Raw genomic sequence first — 15,521 nt, 5'->3', positions numbered from 1 at the left:
GGGAGGGGAGATTAACAGCGAAGGAGTCCTGTGCCCACACTAAAGATGGCAACCTGCTGCGCTCACTCTGGGTGGGGGAGCGGGTTCCAGTCGCCAGGCCTCACTGGGCGAGGCGCAGACGGAAGGGGCGTCTCTCGAGGTAAGCTTTCGACCTTCCTGGGAGGGGACCGGAGCCGGGGGGCGTGGCCTCGTCTAAATTCTAACAGCTGATTGGTATTTCGACAGGTGGGCGGAGTGCCCTCGGTACCCCACCCCTCCCTCTTCGAACCGGAAGTGTCTCTCGGTCTTTCCAGCTGGTTGTCATTTCACTCGGCTCGGTCCTGAGGAGAAGGACTCAGCCGCGGCTGCGGGACCCGGACACCGGGAGGCGGTGGCGGCGGCGGCGGCGGCGGCGGCATCGGCGACAGCAGAGGAGGAAGGGGAGGAAGAAGGAGAGCAAAAGAAGAGCCAGGCGGAGTCCGCAACAACGACAGCGGGGACTGCGGGACCGGGGCAAAGTGACGGCGGCGGCGGCGACGACGGCCCAGCAACCGTGAGGAGAAACAAAAGCCTTCTAAATTATAGATTTTTTTTTTTAATCTGAGGGAAAGAAGAGAGAGCACAAAGGGGGGAGGCCCTTTTCTTTTAGAATAACTACACTAGTGGGTTTTCCCTTTTTTTCCTCTCCCTGCCCCCCCCCCCCCCCCCCCCCCCCCCCCCCCCCCCTGCGGAGAATCGAACTGAGAGAACTGAACAAACCGCCCCTGGGTCCCATGAGGGAAAAAAACCCCGGAGCCGCAGAGAGGGGAAGAGGCCGAAACTGCAGGACCTTCCAGGTCGCCCCGTTGGTCCCCGCACCCCCGGGCCGCCAGCTCCCTGTCGTCGAGTCTCGCTAATCCTTGCTGATCGCGATCCCCCCAAGAGGGAGAAACGGGTGTTTCCAACCCCTTTCATGGGGGAGAGGAGGCCGGGGGGGAGCCCAGGAACAGCGACCGCAGCAAGATCTGCACCCAGAGCCTCAGGAACAGCCCCCGAGGCCAAAACTGCGCCCCGTGAAAGAGCAGAAACAGGACCGGGAACAGCAGAGACCTCCCTGCGATCATCTTTCCATTAGTCAATGCTGATTTCCTCTCCCGCAACCAGGAATTCACCTCCCGCCCCAGATAACCTAATATAATCTATATATATAAATATATAATATATAATGTTCTTAAATTATTCCTGATTTTTTTTAACCAAGCTGCCAAGAAAAGAACGTATTCTCCTCTTAGCCCTATTCTAATTTTTATGTGAGTGAATCTAAACTGCTGAGGAAGACCATATGTGATTGTTAAATTATATATATATATATTTTTACTCCGCGCAAGGCTTATTCTTCTACATCCATAGATGCTTGAGAAGCTGTGTTTTTGTCATTCATGTACATTTTCCTTTGGAAAAAGAAAGCGCCTATTTTACTAACCAAAGACTTGAGTTTTGCCCTCTTCGTTTTTATTCCCTCCTAGAAACAAGCCCAGTCGGATTCATGTCCATGTGTTAAGAGACTTTTTTTTTTTTTTTAGTTTTTTTTTTCTTTCAGAGACCAGAATTCCAAATCAGAACTATTTCGAGTGATAAGCTGCGATCTTTGAGCTAGCTATATAAATAAGACACTGCAAACAGACAACTTAAATTTCGGGTGGAGGACGCAAAGACGCGGGACATCGGGTTGCCCTTTTTTATCATAAGATTCTGATCCTAAAAGTGATAAATGGGGGATTACGGGTTTGGAGTGCTAGTGCAAAGCAATACTGGGAATAAATCTGCTTTTCCAGTCAGATTCCATCCACATCTGCAGCCTCCACACCATCACCAAAATGCCACCCCCAGCCCTGCTGCTTTTATAAATAATAACACAGCTGCCAATGGCAGCAGTGCGGGGTCAGCTTGGCTCTTTCCCGCTCCAGCTACCCATAACATTCAGGATGAGATACTGGGGTCAGAAAAAGCAAAAAGTCAGCCACAGGAACAGCAAGACCCTTTAGAAAAGCAGCAGCTCTCCCCCAGTCCAGGTCAGGAAGCTGGAATACTGCCTGAAACCGAGAAGACCAAGTCGGAAGAAAATCAAGGGGACAATTCTTCGGAAAACGGCAACGGGAAGGAGAAAATAAGAATCGAATCGCCAGTGTTGACAGGGTTTGATTATCAAGAAGCCACGGGGCTGGGGACTTCGACCCAACCCTTGACGTCTAGTGCATCGTCTCTTACTGGTTTCAGTAACTGGTCGGCAGCGATAGCACCTTCTTCCTCTACAATCATCAATGAAGATGCAAGTTTCTTTCACCAGGGAGGGGTCCCGGCTGCTTCGGCCAATAACGGTGCTCTGTTGTTTCAGAATTTCCCCCACCACGTCAGCCCTGGCTTTGGAGGCAGCTTCTCCCCTCAGATCGGGCCTCTGTCACAGCACCACCCTCATCACCCTCATTTCCAGCATCATCACAGCCAGCATCAGCAGCAGAGGAGGTCTCCCGCCAGTCCCCATCCCCCGCCTTTCACACATAGAAATGCTGCTTTTAACCAGCTGCCTCATTTGGCGAATAATCTTAACAAACCCCCCTCTCCGTGGAGCAGCTACCAGAGCCCCTCTCCTACACCATCTTCTTCGTGGAGCCCGGGAGGTGGTGGATATGGTGGCTGGGGAGGTTCCCAAGGCCGAGATCACCGCAGAGGGCTGAATGGAGGAATAACGCCCCTGAACTCCATCTCGCCTTTGAAGAAAAATTTTGCAAGCAATCATATTCAGCTGCAGAAGTACGCTCGCCCCAGCTCTGCCTTTGCTCCTAAATCCTGGATGGAAGATAGCTTGAACAGGGCTGACAACATTTTTCCTTTTCCGGTAAGATTATGTTCCATTTATAGATTAAGATGAATAAGGAAATTGCATGGTGTAGTATCTGTTTAACTAAAGAGAGTTTGAATTGTTCATGCGCATATCAGAACTCTTCTGAGAAAATGAGTTAATTACCAGACGTTATTTTGGCAGGACAGGAGTATAATTTGGAACAAAATATTCAGCGGTTTCTTTGGGAAATTTCTAATTGTAATCTCCCCCATAGATAATAGTATGAATTGGCGTACTTATGAATACCAGATAGCTAATGATGTCAGAATTATTAACTGTAATACCTTTCTAGCCTGACAGGATTAGCAGGGTTGGTTTTTTCCCTACTTTTTTAGGTGGGAATAAATAATGTATAGATACAAGTATATTTCACTGTGGAAACTGATGATCATTTTCTGCCCACATGAAGTAACTAGATGACAGAATTCATGTTTTTCCTCCACTGTAGTGTAGGGTAGTGATTCAGTGAAAACCAACTATTGAATTATAGTTTTCTCCCTGGTTACATTTTAAACCTGGAACCTCTCTGAACCTTGCAGTGTGAACAGTCTGAATTCATCAATTCAGCAATTCCTCTTAAACCTCTTTGCAAATTCCGGCCTGCCCTGTTCAGTAAGGACTGGTACAGAAATGATCTAAATGTTTTCTTCATCCCCATTTATTTTCAAATACCATGAAACTGTTGATCTCAGAGTGACTCTTTCATGATGCCTTTCATCCATTTGTTTATTTTCCAGTGTTAACACTAGGGGTGTAGATAAACCGTTCCTAAAAATAGATCCAGGCAAAGATCACTTGTCTTTCTGGCCACCAGTGTATCTTTACTCTGTAAGAGTCACATTGTTTGATGTTTTTGAATTAATGAGCAGCCGGTCTGGTTGACAGATACGACATAAAGGGAATTTCGTAGTTAATTGAGCATCAGATGCCCCACTGAGTTTGTACACTTCGGGGGTATGATTGTTTATATGTGTTTAGGAAATTTATATGGGATGATAAGCTAACACTGGGTCAGGCCTCACAATGACCCCACAAGGTAAGTTCTATTGTTATCCCCATTTTGCAGAGGAAAAAATTGAGTATCAGAAAGATATAACTTGTGCAAAAGCACACAGCTGATTCGAGTGCCAATTCTAGGTTAAAAAAACAAGGATTAAAATACATGACTGTATACCTGTGTATGTACATATGTGTGTATGTACATTGTGTGTGTGTATATACACATGCATGCACCACAGATAGAGGGTTATTGTGGAGACGTTTTCTGCAAGGGCTAAAGCAGATTACAAAATAGTTGCAATGTCCCCAAATATGATGTCAGCACAAGCAGAATTATCTGTTTTGATTAATCATTTGCTTAGTGGGAGGGGAAGTTTGCTAAGAGAATCCTATGTCATTCCAAGGAATTAAATGTCCCTTCCCTGAAGGATTCAGGTGTAACAGTTAGGATGTATCTTAAAATATTCCATTAAGTTTATTTTAGAGTTTTAAACTTTTTTTTTTTTTTTTTTTTTGCCTAAGTATCAAAAAGCTGTTGGCTTTTGCTTTTATAAAGGATTCTTTACTCAAAACTGAAGAGCAGTTATCTTGTGTTAGTGGTTAGGTAAAAAGTCTGTTTTTAAAAAAGTTGCTTTTAGTACTCTTTGGAACATAAATTTAAAGAAAATGTAGTGCAAAGGTGACTTTTATGAATTATTCGTATGTTGCTAATTTTTAGATCTGAGATGGCATTCTGTACATTTCAACTGATTAAGATTGGTTCAGAACTGAATACACTTTATTTTACTACTATACAATGACAGAATGAACTTATGTGACCTCATGCTTTATTTTCTGTTCTCAGTTTACTGATTTTTGATAAAGATTTGCTTTGGGAAAAATAAAAAATTCAGAAAATGAATAAACTATATATATGCACATTATTAGTATTTTGGGGGGGCTAATGGAATGTGTTTAACGTGAAATCTTTCGGTTAAGTTGGAGGTGTATATGAAATGATAATAGAATAGACTAAGATTGATCCTAAAACTAACTAACTAGGAAACTAACTCTTCCCTTAGGATTGTTGTCTATTATGCTGAGGATGGGAAAAAGGATGAGTCAATATACTTGGCTCAAATATGGTAGGATTAGAAAGTAGATTGTTGATTACTGCTCACCGTCCCCACCATTTTTAGGAAAGGGAGTGGGGTTCAGGGAGCCAAGAGCAAGTGTGGTGGTGATTTGAAAGTCACAATAGAAACAAGGGATTTTAAAAAAATCTTAATTGGGTTTTGAAAAAAAATCACACGAAGTTAGTAAACTGACTACTGTAGTGCTTACTTAAATGAATGTAGTTCTGTGTGTGTGTGTGTGTGTGTGTGTGTGTGTGTGTGTGTGTGTGTGTGTATTTTAACAATTACTCTTTTGAATTGGTTTTTGGCAAAAAAGAAAAAATGCCATTTTGAGTTGGTATGGATTACTTGGTTAAATTTAATATGAAAAACTCAAAGAAACACTTATTTGACTGGGAGCCTGGAGACCTAGGTTATGGTCTTGGCCCTATCAATATCATAGCATTTGGGGACCTCGGTTTCTCCATAAAATGTGGGGGATGATGGAGGTGATGCCTAAGTTCCTTATGATCCTGAAGTGAGCTACTGTGAAGTTGCAATTGCTGCGACCACAACCACACTCTTTCCTAACCGCTGCCATTTTTTAATTTATTACCCTAAAAGCTATTAATTTTAGGAAAGAAATTTTATAGATATTAGTAATTCAGTTTCAATGGCTATTGTCAAGAATTCCTAACGTGTTGTGTAGAGATCTGGAAACGCACCACAGAAGTTACAGGATCCAGCTTACATGGCCACATTATAATGTTAGTATTCAATCAAAGGCCAGCATGGTATTGTTACATTGAAAGGAAAGAATTCACCTGATACGTAACTAACACCAGGCAATGTTTGTTTTAACTTGAAATAAATCAGAATGTTTTTCACATTTGTTTAGTGCAGGTTTGAGTACGTACAGTGAATTGAAATTGAGGATAACGTCTTCAGTTAGTTTTTTTTGTCCAGCCTTAACATTCTCTTTTATCCATGTTTGCGGAGCAAGAACAGAGATTTCAAATATGTGAATAATCCTCTAAATAACTGATATTTAGTTATACAAGGCATTGTATTTTGTGAATATTTTTTGTATTACAAAAAATAAGGTCTTTTTCTAGTTTTTTGTTTTGTTTTTGCTTAGTTTAAAGCTTTAATTAATACGAACTCAAATGACATGCCTCAAATCCTGTTTTCAGATACCACTAATGTATATAATTATATATACCTAATATAATTATATATATTGTATAATTAATATAATAATAGCTAACATGCTTATGGTATTCAGTTTTACATATATTAACTCATTTAATTCACTCAACAATCCTATGGGGTAGAAATTATTATTACTTTTCAGACACAAGATTTGGCTTTTAACCAGTATACTACAGTGCCTCTTGACATAAACATAATACAGGTTTTGGGGGAGAATGCCTCCTAGAAGCAAGTAAGATGAGAGGAAAAATTTTATAGTTTGAATGGTTGGTACATGCTAATCAAAAGATGTAAGTTTTGAAAGTGGAAAATAATATAAAATAATAGAATATACTTCTCAACTTTAAAATGTTAAGCTTACATAATATTCAAGTCAATTTTTTTTTGTTTATTTTTAGTATGTACTATATGTCAGGCACTGGCATAGGACTTCTCAATCCTATGAGGTTTGGTTTTATTGTCCCGATTTTAAAATGAAGAAACAAGGTCCATATTCATGTGATTAAAGGCATGATTTGACTCTTACATTAAGGAGGAAAAAAAAAAAAAATTCCTTGTCCTGCCAAACACATCCTGGAATTTCAATGTCCAAACCAAATAATATATTGGGGCACTTGCCAATAATTATATTTGAATACAGCACTTCTTTGGAGAGGTGCCTATTTTCTGTCCTTACAGGGAAGTAAAGGAGAATTGTGTAGTATATATTCTGATACTCTCTTATCTGCAGCTCAGTTATACTCACACCTCCATTAGCTAAATACCAGCAAATAGACAATAAATAAATAAATAAATTAATTAATTAATTAATAAAAAGGCGGGGGGGTGGGCAAAATCTTTCCTAAAGACCATCCTAATACTTGATAGGGAGACATTTTGGGATTTAGAGCCCATTTGCTTTTACTTAAGACACAGTCACCATGGATTTGTCTTAACCAGGCAAATAACTCATGTCACTTTAATAACTCTGCTTGTGTTGTAAGTTTATTGATCCTTAAAATGATATATGGCATCTTATATTTGAAAACAGAAAGTTACTACATTGCTTCACTTCTGAAAGTCATGGTGAATTATTGCAGTTGTCTAAGTGCAACCTCATTACAGTTTTGGTTTTTTAATAGCGTCCTGGGAGGGAATCTTTGTATAGGAAACATTTTCTATTACTTTGTATTTCTTCATATTAGAAGAAGGAAAATTCATTTTTTAAACTATAAAGTATGGGTTGGATTGTTTTGGCTCCAGCAGAATTGAGATATTGGAACAACTTTGGAAAAAGCCTACCAGATACAATTTTGTGTCTTTTTGTAGAAAACCTTTCAACTAGGTTTAATTGCTTTTCTGATGGAATCAAAACTTGGGCAGGGTAGAGTGGTTTTTTTTATTATTATTTTTTGTTGTTGTCTTCACAGAAGCCATGGAGTGTGATCAACACAGTGTTCTATGTCTTTCAGGAAAAACCTGTTTATAGCAAGCCTCATGAACTTGGTTGTTGCTAGCTGCAACTAGAAAGATGCTCTTAGTTCGTGGGTTTACACTTTTGAGAATAATTCTTGTTGGTGTTCATGAGAAAGAATGGAAAAGTAGTCTTAAAGTTAACATATGCCTAGTTTAAATTTAACAGCCCGTGTTTATTTTTTTAAGAACTTTATCTTGCTGTAAGGAAAATAAGCTTGAAGATCCATTATCACATATTTTCAACACTACATTGTACTTCAGTTTTTGGTCCCAGCACAGATAAGATAATGTATAGAATTAAGGCAGGGAGCCCATAACATGAGCATTCATTTTAATATTTCCTGACAGACTCATTTTATATTTAATTGTTCAGAGAAAATTGCTCTTGCAGAAATTAAAGTATGTTTTCACCGTGATAAATTGATAGCGATGTGTAATTTTTTAACTTCAAAATTAGTATAGGTTCTCATCACATTTTATATTATTGAAACAGAAGGGGTTCCACTTTCAGGGTTTCAGAAAATTCTTAGTAGCTAGAAAGATAAAGGTACAGTCCTCTTTTTAATCAGTTTTTGAAGGTGAAACTTGAAAAATTATCGAGAAAGCCGATTTTATGACGCCAAAAAAACACGAAGTAGAGTGAAGCACAGGCTCTGGTTCTTAGCAAAACAATGAAATTACTTACAATTATGGTATCTACGAAAGATTTTTAACAGTCCTTTGTACCGCCTCTCTCATGCTATATATTTTATTTACGTTTTACTCCTTTTGCATGAGCTAGATGCAATCCAGGACAGATAAAACGTTTAGCAGAATTATCAATTTTCTTGAGAAGTTTTATAATTGTGTATACGCTTAAAATTTCATTAGGATTGGCAGACTGTATCTTTCAGTACTTTGAAAAATTTTACCTGTAGTTATTTTGAGCAATTTAGAACATTTCATTGCCTTTGTATACATTAAAGGAGACTGTTTCAAAGGAGAATTTGTGATTTTTTTGGTAAGAGATAGGAAAAGGTACCAGGGATTTGAATTGGGTATATTTTAGCATTTATTCTGGAATTCAGTTTTGTTTTGTATATTTTAATTTATTTAGCACATATTTAATGAGCACTTCCTATGTTATTGACCAGGGGCAAGACTAGATGTCTCATAAAAGTTGTTTTGGTTTGATTTATAATTTATTTCTGATCTGTGCTAGTCCCTGAATGATACTAAACATACTTTTTTTTTTTTATCTCATTATAAATAAAATTGGCAATTGATAGTTTCAGGTCATTTTAATCCATGAGCTGTTTTAATTTTTTTTAATGTTTATTTGAGAGAGAGAGAGAGAGAGAGAGAGAGAGAGAGAGAAGTGAGAGAGAGAGAAAGAGAGAGAGAGAGAGAGGGAGGGGCAGAGAGAGACAGAGACACTGAATCTGAAGCAAGCTCCAGGCTCTGAGCTGTCATCACAAAGCCCAACGCAGGGCTCTAACTCAAGAACCAGGAGATCATGACCTGAGCTGAAGTTGGACGCTTAACCGACTGAGCCACCCAGGCACCCCTCCATGAGCTGTTTTGAACTTTAAGGCAAATTAAGAGATCCACCTTTAGCTATAACAAAAGCAATGTGTTAATGGTATTTTCAAATATTTTATTAATGGTCACATTTATAAATATATGCTTGGGTGCAACATGTGCTTATTTAAGTTCTGTGGCAAAATGGCAAACTTTAACCTATGGTTAACAGAATTCAGGCCTTATGACACGTAAAGGAGAAAACTCCATCAGCCACTTACAGGTCCTCTCTCATGTTTGCAAACTGAATTAATAAAAGTTCAAAGTCTTAAGCCATGCCAGTACTTTTCATATTTTAGAGTATTTAGATTGGGCAATTTCTGTTTGCTGAACATTTACCAGAAATATCCCAATCATTTTTTTTTATAGATCTAAACTACATTATAGTTAATCCCTCAGTATTATACATTTTAAAGCCATATTTATATTTAAATATTATGTAACATACTTTTAATAGTAGTTCTTCCAGGTGTTTTTGAGGAACTCATCTGAGTGCTCATCAGTAAAATAGCTGTTGTTATTTTACATCTGTAAAAACCTTTAAAATAAAAGTCAACATAAGAATGTTGCTATTCAGAAAAAGCTCCTAATTATAGTATGGAAGTCAGAGCTGGGTTCCACATATGCCTCTGTCACTTACTGTATGACCTAGGGCAAGCTACTCAACCTTCCTGATCCTTCATTTTCTCATTTGCTTTGACAGGTGATCACATAGAAATATTGATTCAATGGGGCGCCTGGGTGGCTCAGTCGGTTGGGCGGCCGACTTCGGCTCAGGTCATGATCTCGCGGTCCGTGAGTTCGAGCCCCGCGTCGGGCTCTGTGCTGACAGCTCAGAGCCCGGAGCCCGTTTCAGATTCTGTGTCTCCCTCTCTCTGACCCTCCCCCATTCGTGCTCTGTCTCTCTCTGTCTCAAAAATAAATAAACATTAAAATAAATTAAAAAAAAAAAAGAAATATTGATTCAAAATCTTGCAATTAGCATGTCTTCTTAAAATATGAAAACCATTGTATAACTTGTGTCTGGTAATTTGACCTTAATTTTAAAGAAGACTTTCATAACCCAAACTATAATTTTTTTTTTTTTAACGTTTATTTATTTTTGAGACAGACAGAGACAGAGCATGAACGGGGGAGGGTCAGAGAGAGGGAGACACAGAATCTGAAACAGGCTCCGGGCTCTGAGCTGTCAGCACAGAGCCCGACGCGGGGCTCGAACTCATGGACCGCGAGATCATGACTTGAGGCGAAGTCGGCCGCTTAACCGACTGAGCCACCCAGGTGCCCCAAACTATAATTTTTAAAAAGAAAGTCACCGTACTTAAATGATAGTGGAATTCAAAGCTAGATGATGTTCTCACTTTCTTGAACACTGCTAAAAAAATTATTGACTTTTTTTGGTCTCTATTTTGGCAAAATGTTTTCCCTCATGACTTTTAAATTTTTTATTAGGAAAAAAAATTAAGCATATTCAATAGTAGACAAAATAGTATAACAGAGCCCCATGTACATGTCATCGGGCTTTAACAATGATCAACTCGACAGTCTCCTGTATCTTCTTATGTTATTTTCATGTTATTTTATTTTATTTTTAATTAATGTTATGTATGTATTTATTTATTTTTGAGAGAGAGAGAGAGAGAGAGACAGAGTGTGAGTGGGGGAAGGGCAGAGAGAGAGGGAGACACAGAATCTGAAGCAGGCTCTGGGCTCTGAACTGTCAGCACAGAGCCCGATGCGGGGCTCGAACTCACAAACTGTGAGATCATGACCTGAGCCGAAGTTGATGCTTAACCGACTGAGCCATCCAGGCGCCCCACTTTTCATGTTATTTTAAAGCAGTTTCCAGATAGTGTATCATTTTAACTGTAAATGCTTTAGTATGTGTCTCTAAAAGATTAGGATTTTGTTCCCCCACCCCTCCCCACCACAACAGCAGCAGCAACAACAACAACAACAACAACAATATTTCATGGGTATTTTTAAGCCAAGATAGTGAGAGGGGCGCCTGGGTGGCTCAGTTGGTTGAGCATCTGACTTCAGCTCAGGTCATGATCTCGCGGTCTGTGGGTTCAAGCCCCGCGTCAGGCTCTGTGCTGACAGCTCGGAGCCTGGAGCCTGCTTTGGAGTCTGTGTCTCCATCTCTCTCTGCCTCTCCCCTGCTCATTCTCTGCCTCTCTCTCTGTCAAAAATAAATAAACTTAAAAAAAAAAAGAAAAGAAAAGATAGTGAGAAACTGAAGCAAGGCCCACATTCTGTTGCACCTGCTCAGCTTGTTTCACCACTCAAGCTGGTGCTAATCTCTAAGGAAATCACTGCTGGCTTCATTTCCTCCCTCTGGGCAGAGAAGGGTGTTGGTAGTCACTTGGCTATCAGGAAAAAAAAAAGGAGAGATCCAACAAAAATGCCAAAACGTATCAATTGATGACCGAAAATTTGGGAGAGGATGGTCTAGTTTTCTTCTATCCACCTTATTCTTTCCCCAGGTTCAGGCTTCTGTGGACTTGTGAGAAGGATCTCTGAAAGGAGAGAGAACAGGACACGACTGGGAGCTTTTGGGGTGTATTTTTGTTTGTCTGTTTTTGTTTTTTAAGAAGAATTGAGCGATTTGGGGCTTTTGTTGGACTGCATCAGATTTTTTCACCTCTTGCAAATGTCTGATACTTTCAATGGTCCATGCACTGGGAGTACATGACCACGGCAAGCAGACTTCTTGAAGTGTACAGTCTGGGCCAGAAGTACCTTATGCTCAGGAAATTCTGGGGAGCTAAGGATATGGGGGTGGGAATTGTGAGGGCCCAGAAAGGCTGACACTGGGCACAGGCTGCTTTTTGACATTGCTCTCAAGGTTCCCAAAAAAGATGTCGTGGGTTATAGGACACGGGCCTCAGTTTAGGAATAAAGATTGTGCATTTGGGTGACCATTTTCCTTGCTGACTTAGAACCTGATCCGGCCCAGCAGACATGGAACAGAGGAACTCTGATAGGCAGTAAGCTTCCAAAGGCAGAGGAAGGGCCAGAAGGGGCTAAATGACTTCATTCCTTAGTGTTGAGTTTTAGTAGTATTTACCTATTTTCCTTAAGCTAGTGACTTCTTGCCCTGAGTAGTTTATTAAGTAGAAGAAATATTTTTTTCCATTTCAGTTTCCTATGAAAATGCGCTACAGGAAATAGCACAGCAGCTGAATTATTCAGATATAACAGTTCCTAATTTAGTATATTACTTTCAGGCTCTTTTGCTATTTCACTAGAGAGAGAAGGGGCAGAAAGACTGTTTATTGAATAGATCTACTAACGACCGGGCATTTTGCACAATCTGTTCAGATACCTTATCTTTTTCCTCACCGCGATTTATTATCTTCATTTTGCTGATGAAACCAAGGTTCACAGATGCTGTGGCATCAAGATCACTTGTCTAGTAAGTGGTCATTTAAACTCAGGTCTGAGAATTTTTCCAAAGAAGACATCCAGATGGCCAGCAGACACATGAAACGATACTCAGTGTCACTCCTTATCAGGGAAATACAAATCAAAACCACACTGAAATACCACCTCATGCCGGTCAGAGTGGCTAAAATGAACAAAATCAGGAGACTGTAGATGCTGGTGAGGATGTGGAGAAACGGGAACCCTCTTGCACTGTTGATGGGAATGCAGACCGGAGCAGCCGTTCTGGAAAACAGTGTGGAGGTTCCTCAAAAATTTAAAAAATAGCATTGCTGGGCATTTACCCAAGGGATACAGGAGTGCTGATGCATAGGGGCACTTGTACCCCAATGTTTATAGCAGCACTCTCAACGATAGCCAAACTATGGAAACAGCCTAAATGTCCATCAACTGACGAATGGATAAAGAAGATGTGGTTTATATATACAATGGAATACTACCTGGCAATGAGAAAGAATGAAATCTGGCCATTTGCAGCAACGCGGATGGAGCTGGAGGGTATTACGCTAAGTGAAATAAGTCAGGCAGAGAAAGACAGATACCATATGTTTTCACTCTTATGTGGATCCTGAGAAACTTAACAGAAGACCATGGGGGAGGGAAAGGGGAAAAAGAAGTTACAGAGAGGGAGGGAGGCAAACCGTAAGAGACCCTTGGATACTGAGATCAAACTGAGGGTTGATGGGGGGCGGGGGGAGAGGGGAAAGTGGGTGATGGGCTTTGGGGAGGGCACTTGTTGGGATGAACACTGGGTGTTGTATGGAAACCAATTTGTCCATAAATTATATTAAAAAAATAATAAACTCAGGTCTTAGAATAGACTTTAATTATTTCTCTCTGCCAGGCAAGGTGAGAATGAACAAATAGTCAACAAAAAGAAGGGGTCTGTTGACCCAGGAATGACTAATCAAGTCTGGAAAGGCAGCCAGCTTGTTTTGTAAATTCAGTTAAGTGGTGACAAGAAGTGTTTACCATTTCAAGGATCTCTAATGCTCAAAATGAGTGTGGTTTATTTAGTGAAGGTGGAATAAAATTTTCTTCTCAAAGGCTTTCTGGAGAGATCTGATTCATCAGTTCACATGGGAGCAAATGGAGCTATTGATCCAATCAGAGTAAAACACCAACGACATTCATTCATTTAGTTATAGTTTTTTATAGGGAGCATTTGGTAGCCTCTGGTCTTTTAAGATTCTGCCTTAGTTATTAAGCTGTCATAATGAGAAAGTACTGATGGAAGAGGAAACACGTGAAGAAATATGAGATGATCCTGAGTGTGGTTTCTTCTCCTGCAGATAATTACCTCTTTGACTTTAACCTCTGACACTTGTTCTCTGCATTCAGGCCCTGTATATAGCAAAGGACTTCATACTTGCTGGGCGTTTACACATTGAAATTTCTAGGTCACGATGAGGCTTACTTAAACAGACCACTTTTCTAAGCTTCTCTGACGTCAGACTCTACCACTTACCGTGTGACTGGGAGAGCGATTAGTTAACTTCTTATAGCATCATTTACCTAAAATGGGGATGATAATTGTATGCACTTTATGTGATGGTTGTGAGGAACCAATGTATGTATATCATACATAACTCACATAAGATGCACAGCACTGAACCAGGAGGAACGTGTTGGCCACTTTAATAATGGTGGTGACAATAATGAAGGGCTTCTACTCTGCACATGTGCAGCGTATCTGTGGCTGTGTAGATGAGTGGTGCTCACAGTCCACTGGGGGGATGGCTGTGATGGAACTTTGTCAGCATCATGTGGAATGGTGGCATGTTAGGGGGGATGGGCAAAAGGGACTCGTTTCTGCACAGGGATTTGAGGGTCATCTGGAAGTGGACTCATGAAAGTTGACTTAGGTAGTCTTTTTTGATGCCTGTGGGCTTACATATTTAACCCAAGAAGAACATTCACATCTTGGCAAATCTTGGATTAAAACTCCCGTAGTACCTTTGATTAATTATGGACTGTACTGGCATCTCAGACTTCCTATTTATCTTGGCAGCCGACATCCTGGCATAGACTTTCCTTTCAAACCAAAATATTTTCTTTTCCCTTCTTCACTAGGGAAAGTTTAAGCCAGAAAGAGAAACTTCCATTGGCTGATAGAGATACATAGTTGTCTGGGAAGTGGTGATCACAGTGCTGTCTGTCTTTGCAGGGAGAGAGTGAGCGAAGGGAGTAGTAGCTGACTTTTGGCTTTGGTTCTTAATAATGTGGCTGTATTCAGTTAAGTACTTTTTGTGTGTTAGATCCAGTCTAGTAATGCAAAAACATGCTAACCCAAGTATAAACAGACAAGAACCAGTAGTAGAGTGGTCATGGTGGTTGAATTGTTGAAATTGAACTTGATTGTAATCTTTTTCCAAGTTAGGCGTCTCGGGGCTTGGAGAGGGCTTTGTTTTGGGTTCTGAGAGCAATCCCTTCGCTTTATGCAGAAACCTTAAAATGGGTGATGTAGACTATTTAAGCTGGACTGTATCGTGGCCAGTCAGCCAGGATGTAACTCACAAACACAACCCCAAGTATCTAAAGAAGTTAACCTGTTGAATGTAATTGCTTAACTCAGTGCCACTCAAAGTGTGGTCCCTGGCTTCACTTAGAAATTTACTAGAAACGTGAATTCGTGGATCCTACCCAGGCCTACTGAATGAGATACTTTTGTGGGTAGACCTCCTAATCTATGTTTTGACAAGATCTCCAGATGATTCTGATAGACTCTCGAGCTTGAGAATCACCGTCTCTCATACGCTCTCAAGTTTTAGAATATCCATCTGGATGTTGAAAAAAAAAAAAAGCCATGAATGATGATTTTGGTTTGTGGTATAACTGCAGTCTAGTTGTTCTTCCTGTGTCAATAGACCGACAGGTTCATGTGTTTCTTTTGG

General features: G+C 40.2%; 1 protein-coding gene across 3 annotated transcripts in view; it reads left to right on the top strand.

The window, feature by feature from the left end:
- Positions 1-296: 296 nt before the first annotated feature.
- CPEB4 (cytoplasmic polyadenylation element binding protein 4) overlaps positions 297-15,521 on the top strand; it is a 66,205-nt gene continuing 50,980 nt past the window's right edge. For 2 of the 3 annotated variants that reach the window (XM_030327427.2, XM_030327418.2), the window contains exon 1: positions 297-2,854. In XM_030327427.2, the coding sequence (XP_030183287.1) occupies positions 1,730-2,854 (1,125 nt within the window). In that variant the 5' untranslated portion in view covers positions 297-1,729. The remainder of the gene's footprint in view (positions 2,855-15,521) is intronic. The other variant, XM_030327436.1, reaches the window with a different exon arrangement.

The sequence above is a fragment of the Lynx canadensis genome, chromosome A1 (genome assembly GCF_007474595.2).
Source record: "Lynx canadensis isolate LIC74 chromosome A1, mLynCan4.pri.v2, whole genome shotgun sequence".
Classification (NCBI taxonomy): domain Eukaryota; kingdom Metazoa; phylum Chordata; class Mammalia; order Carnivora; family Felidae; genus Lynx; species Lynx canadensis.
Note: the sequence above shows the minus strand (reverse complement) of the source record. Positions and strands in the feature narration are given on the sequence as shown.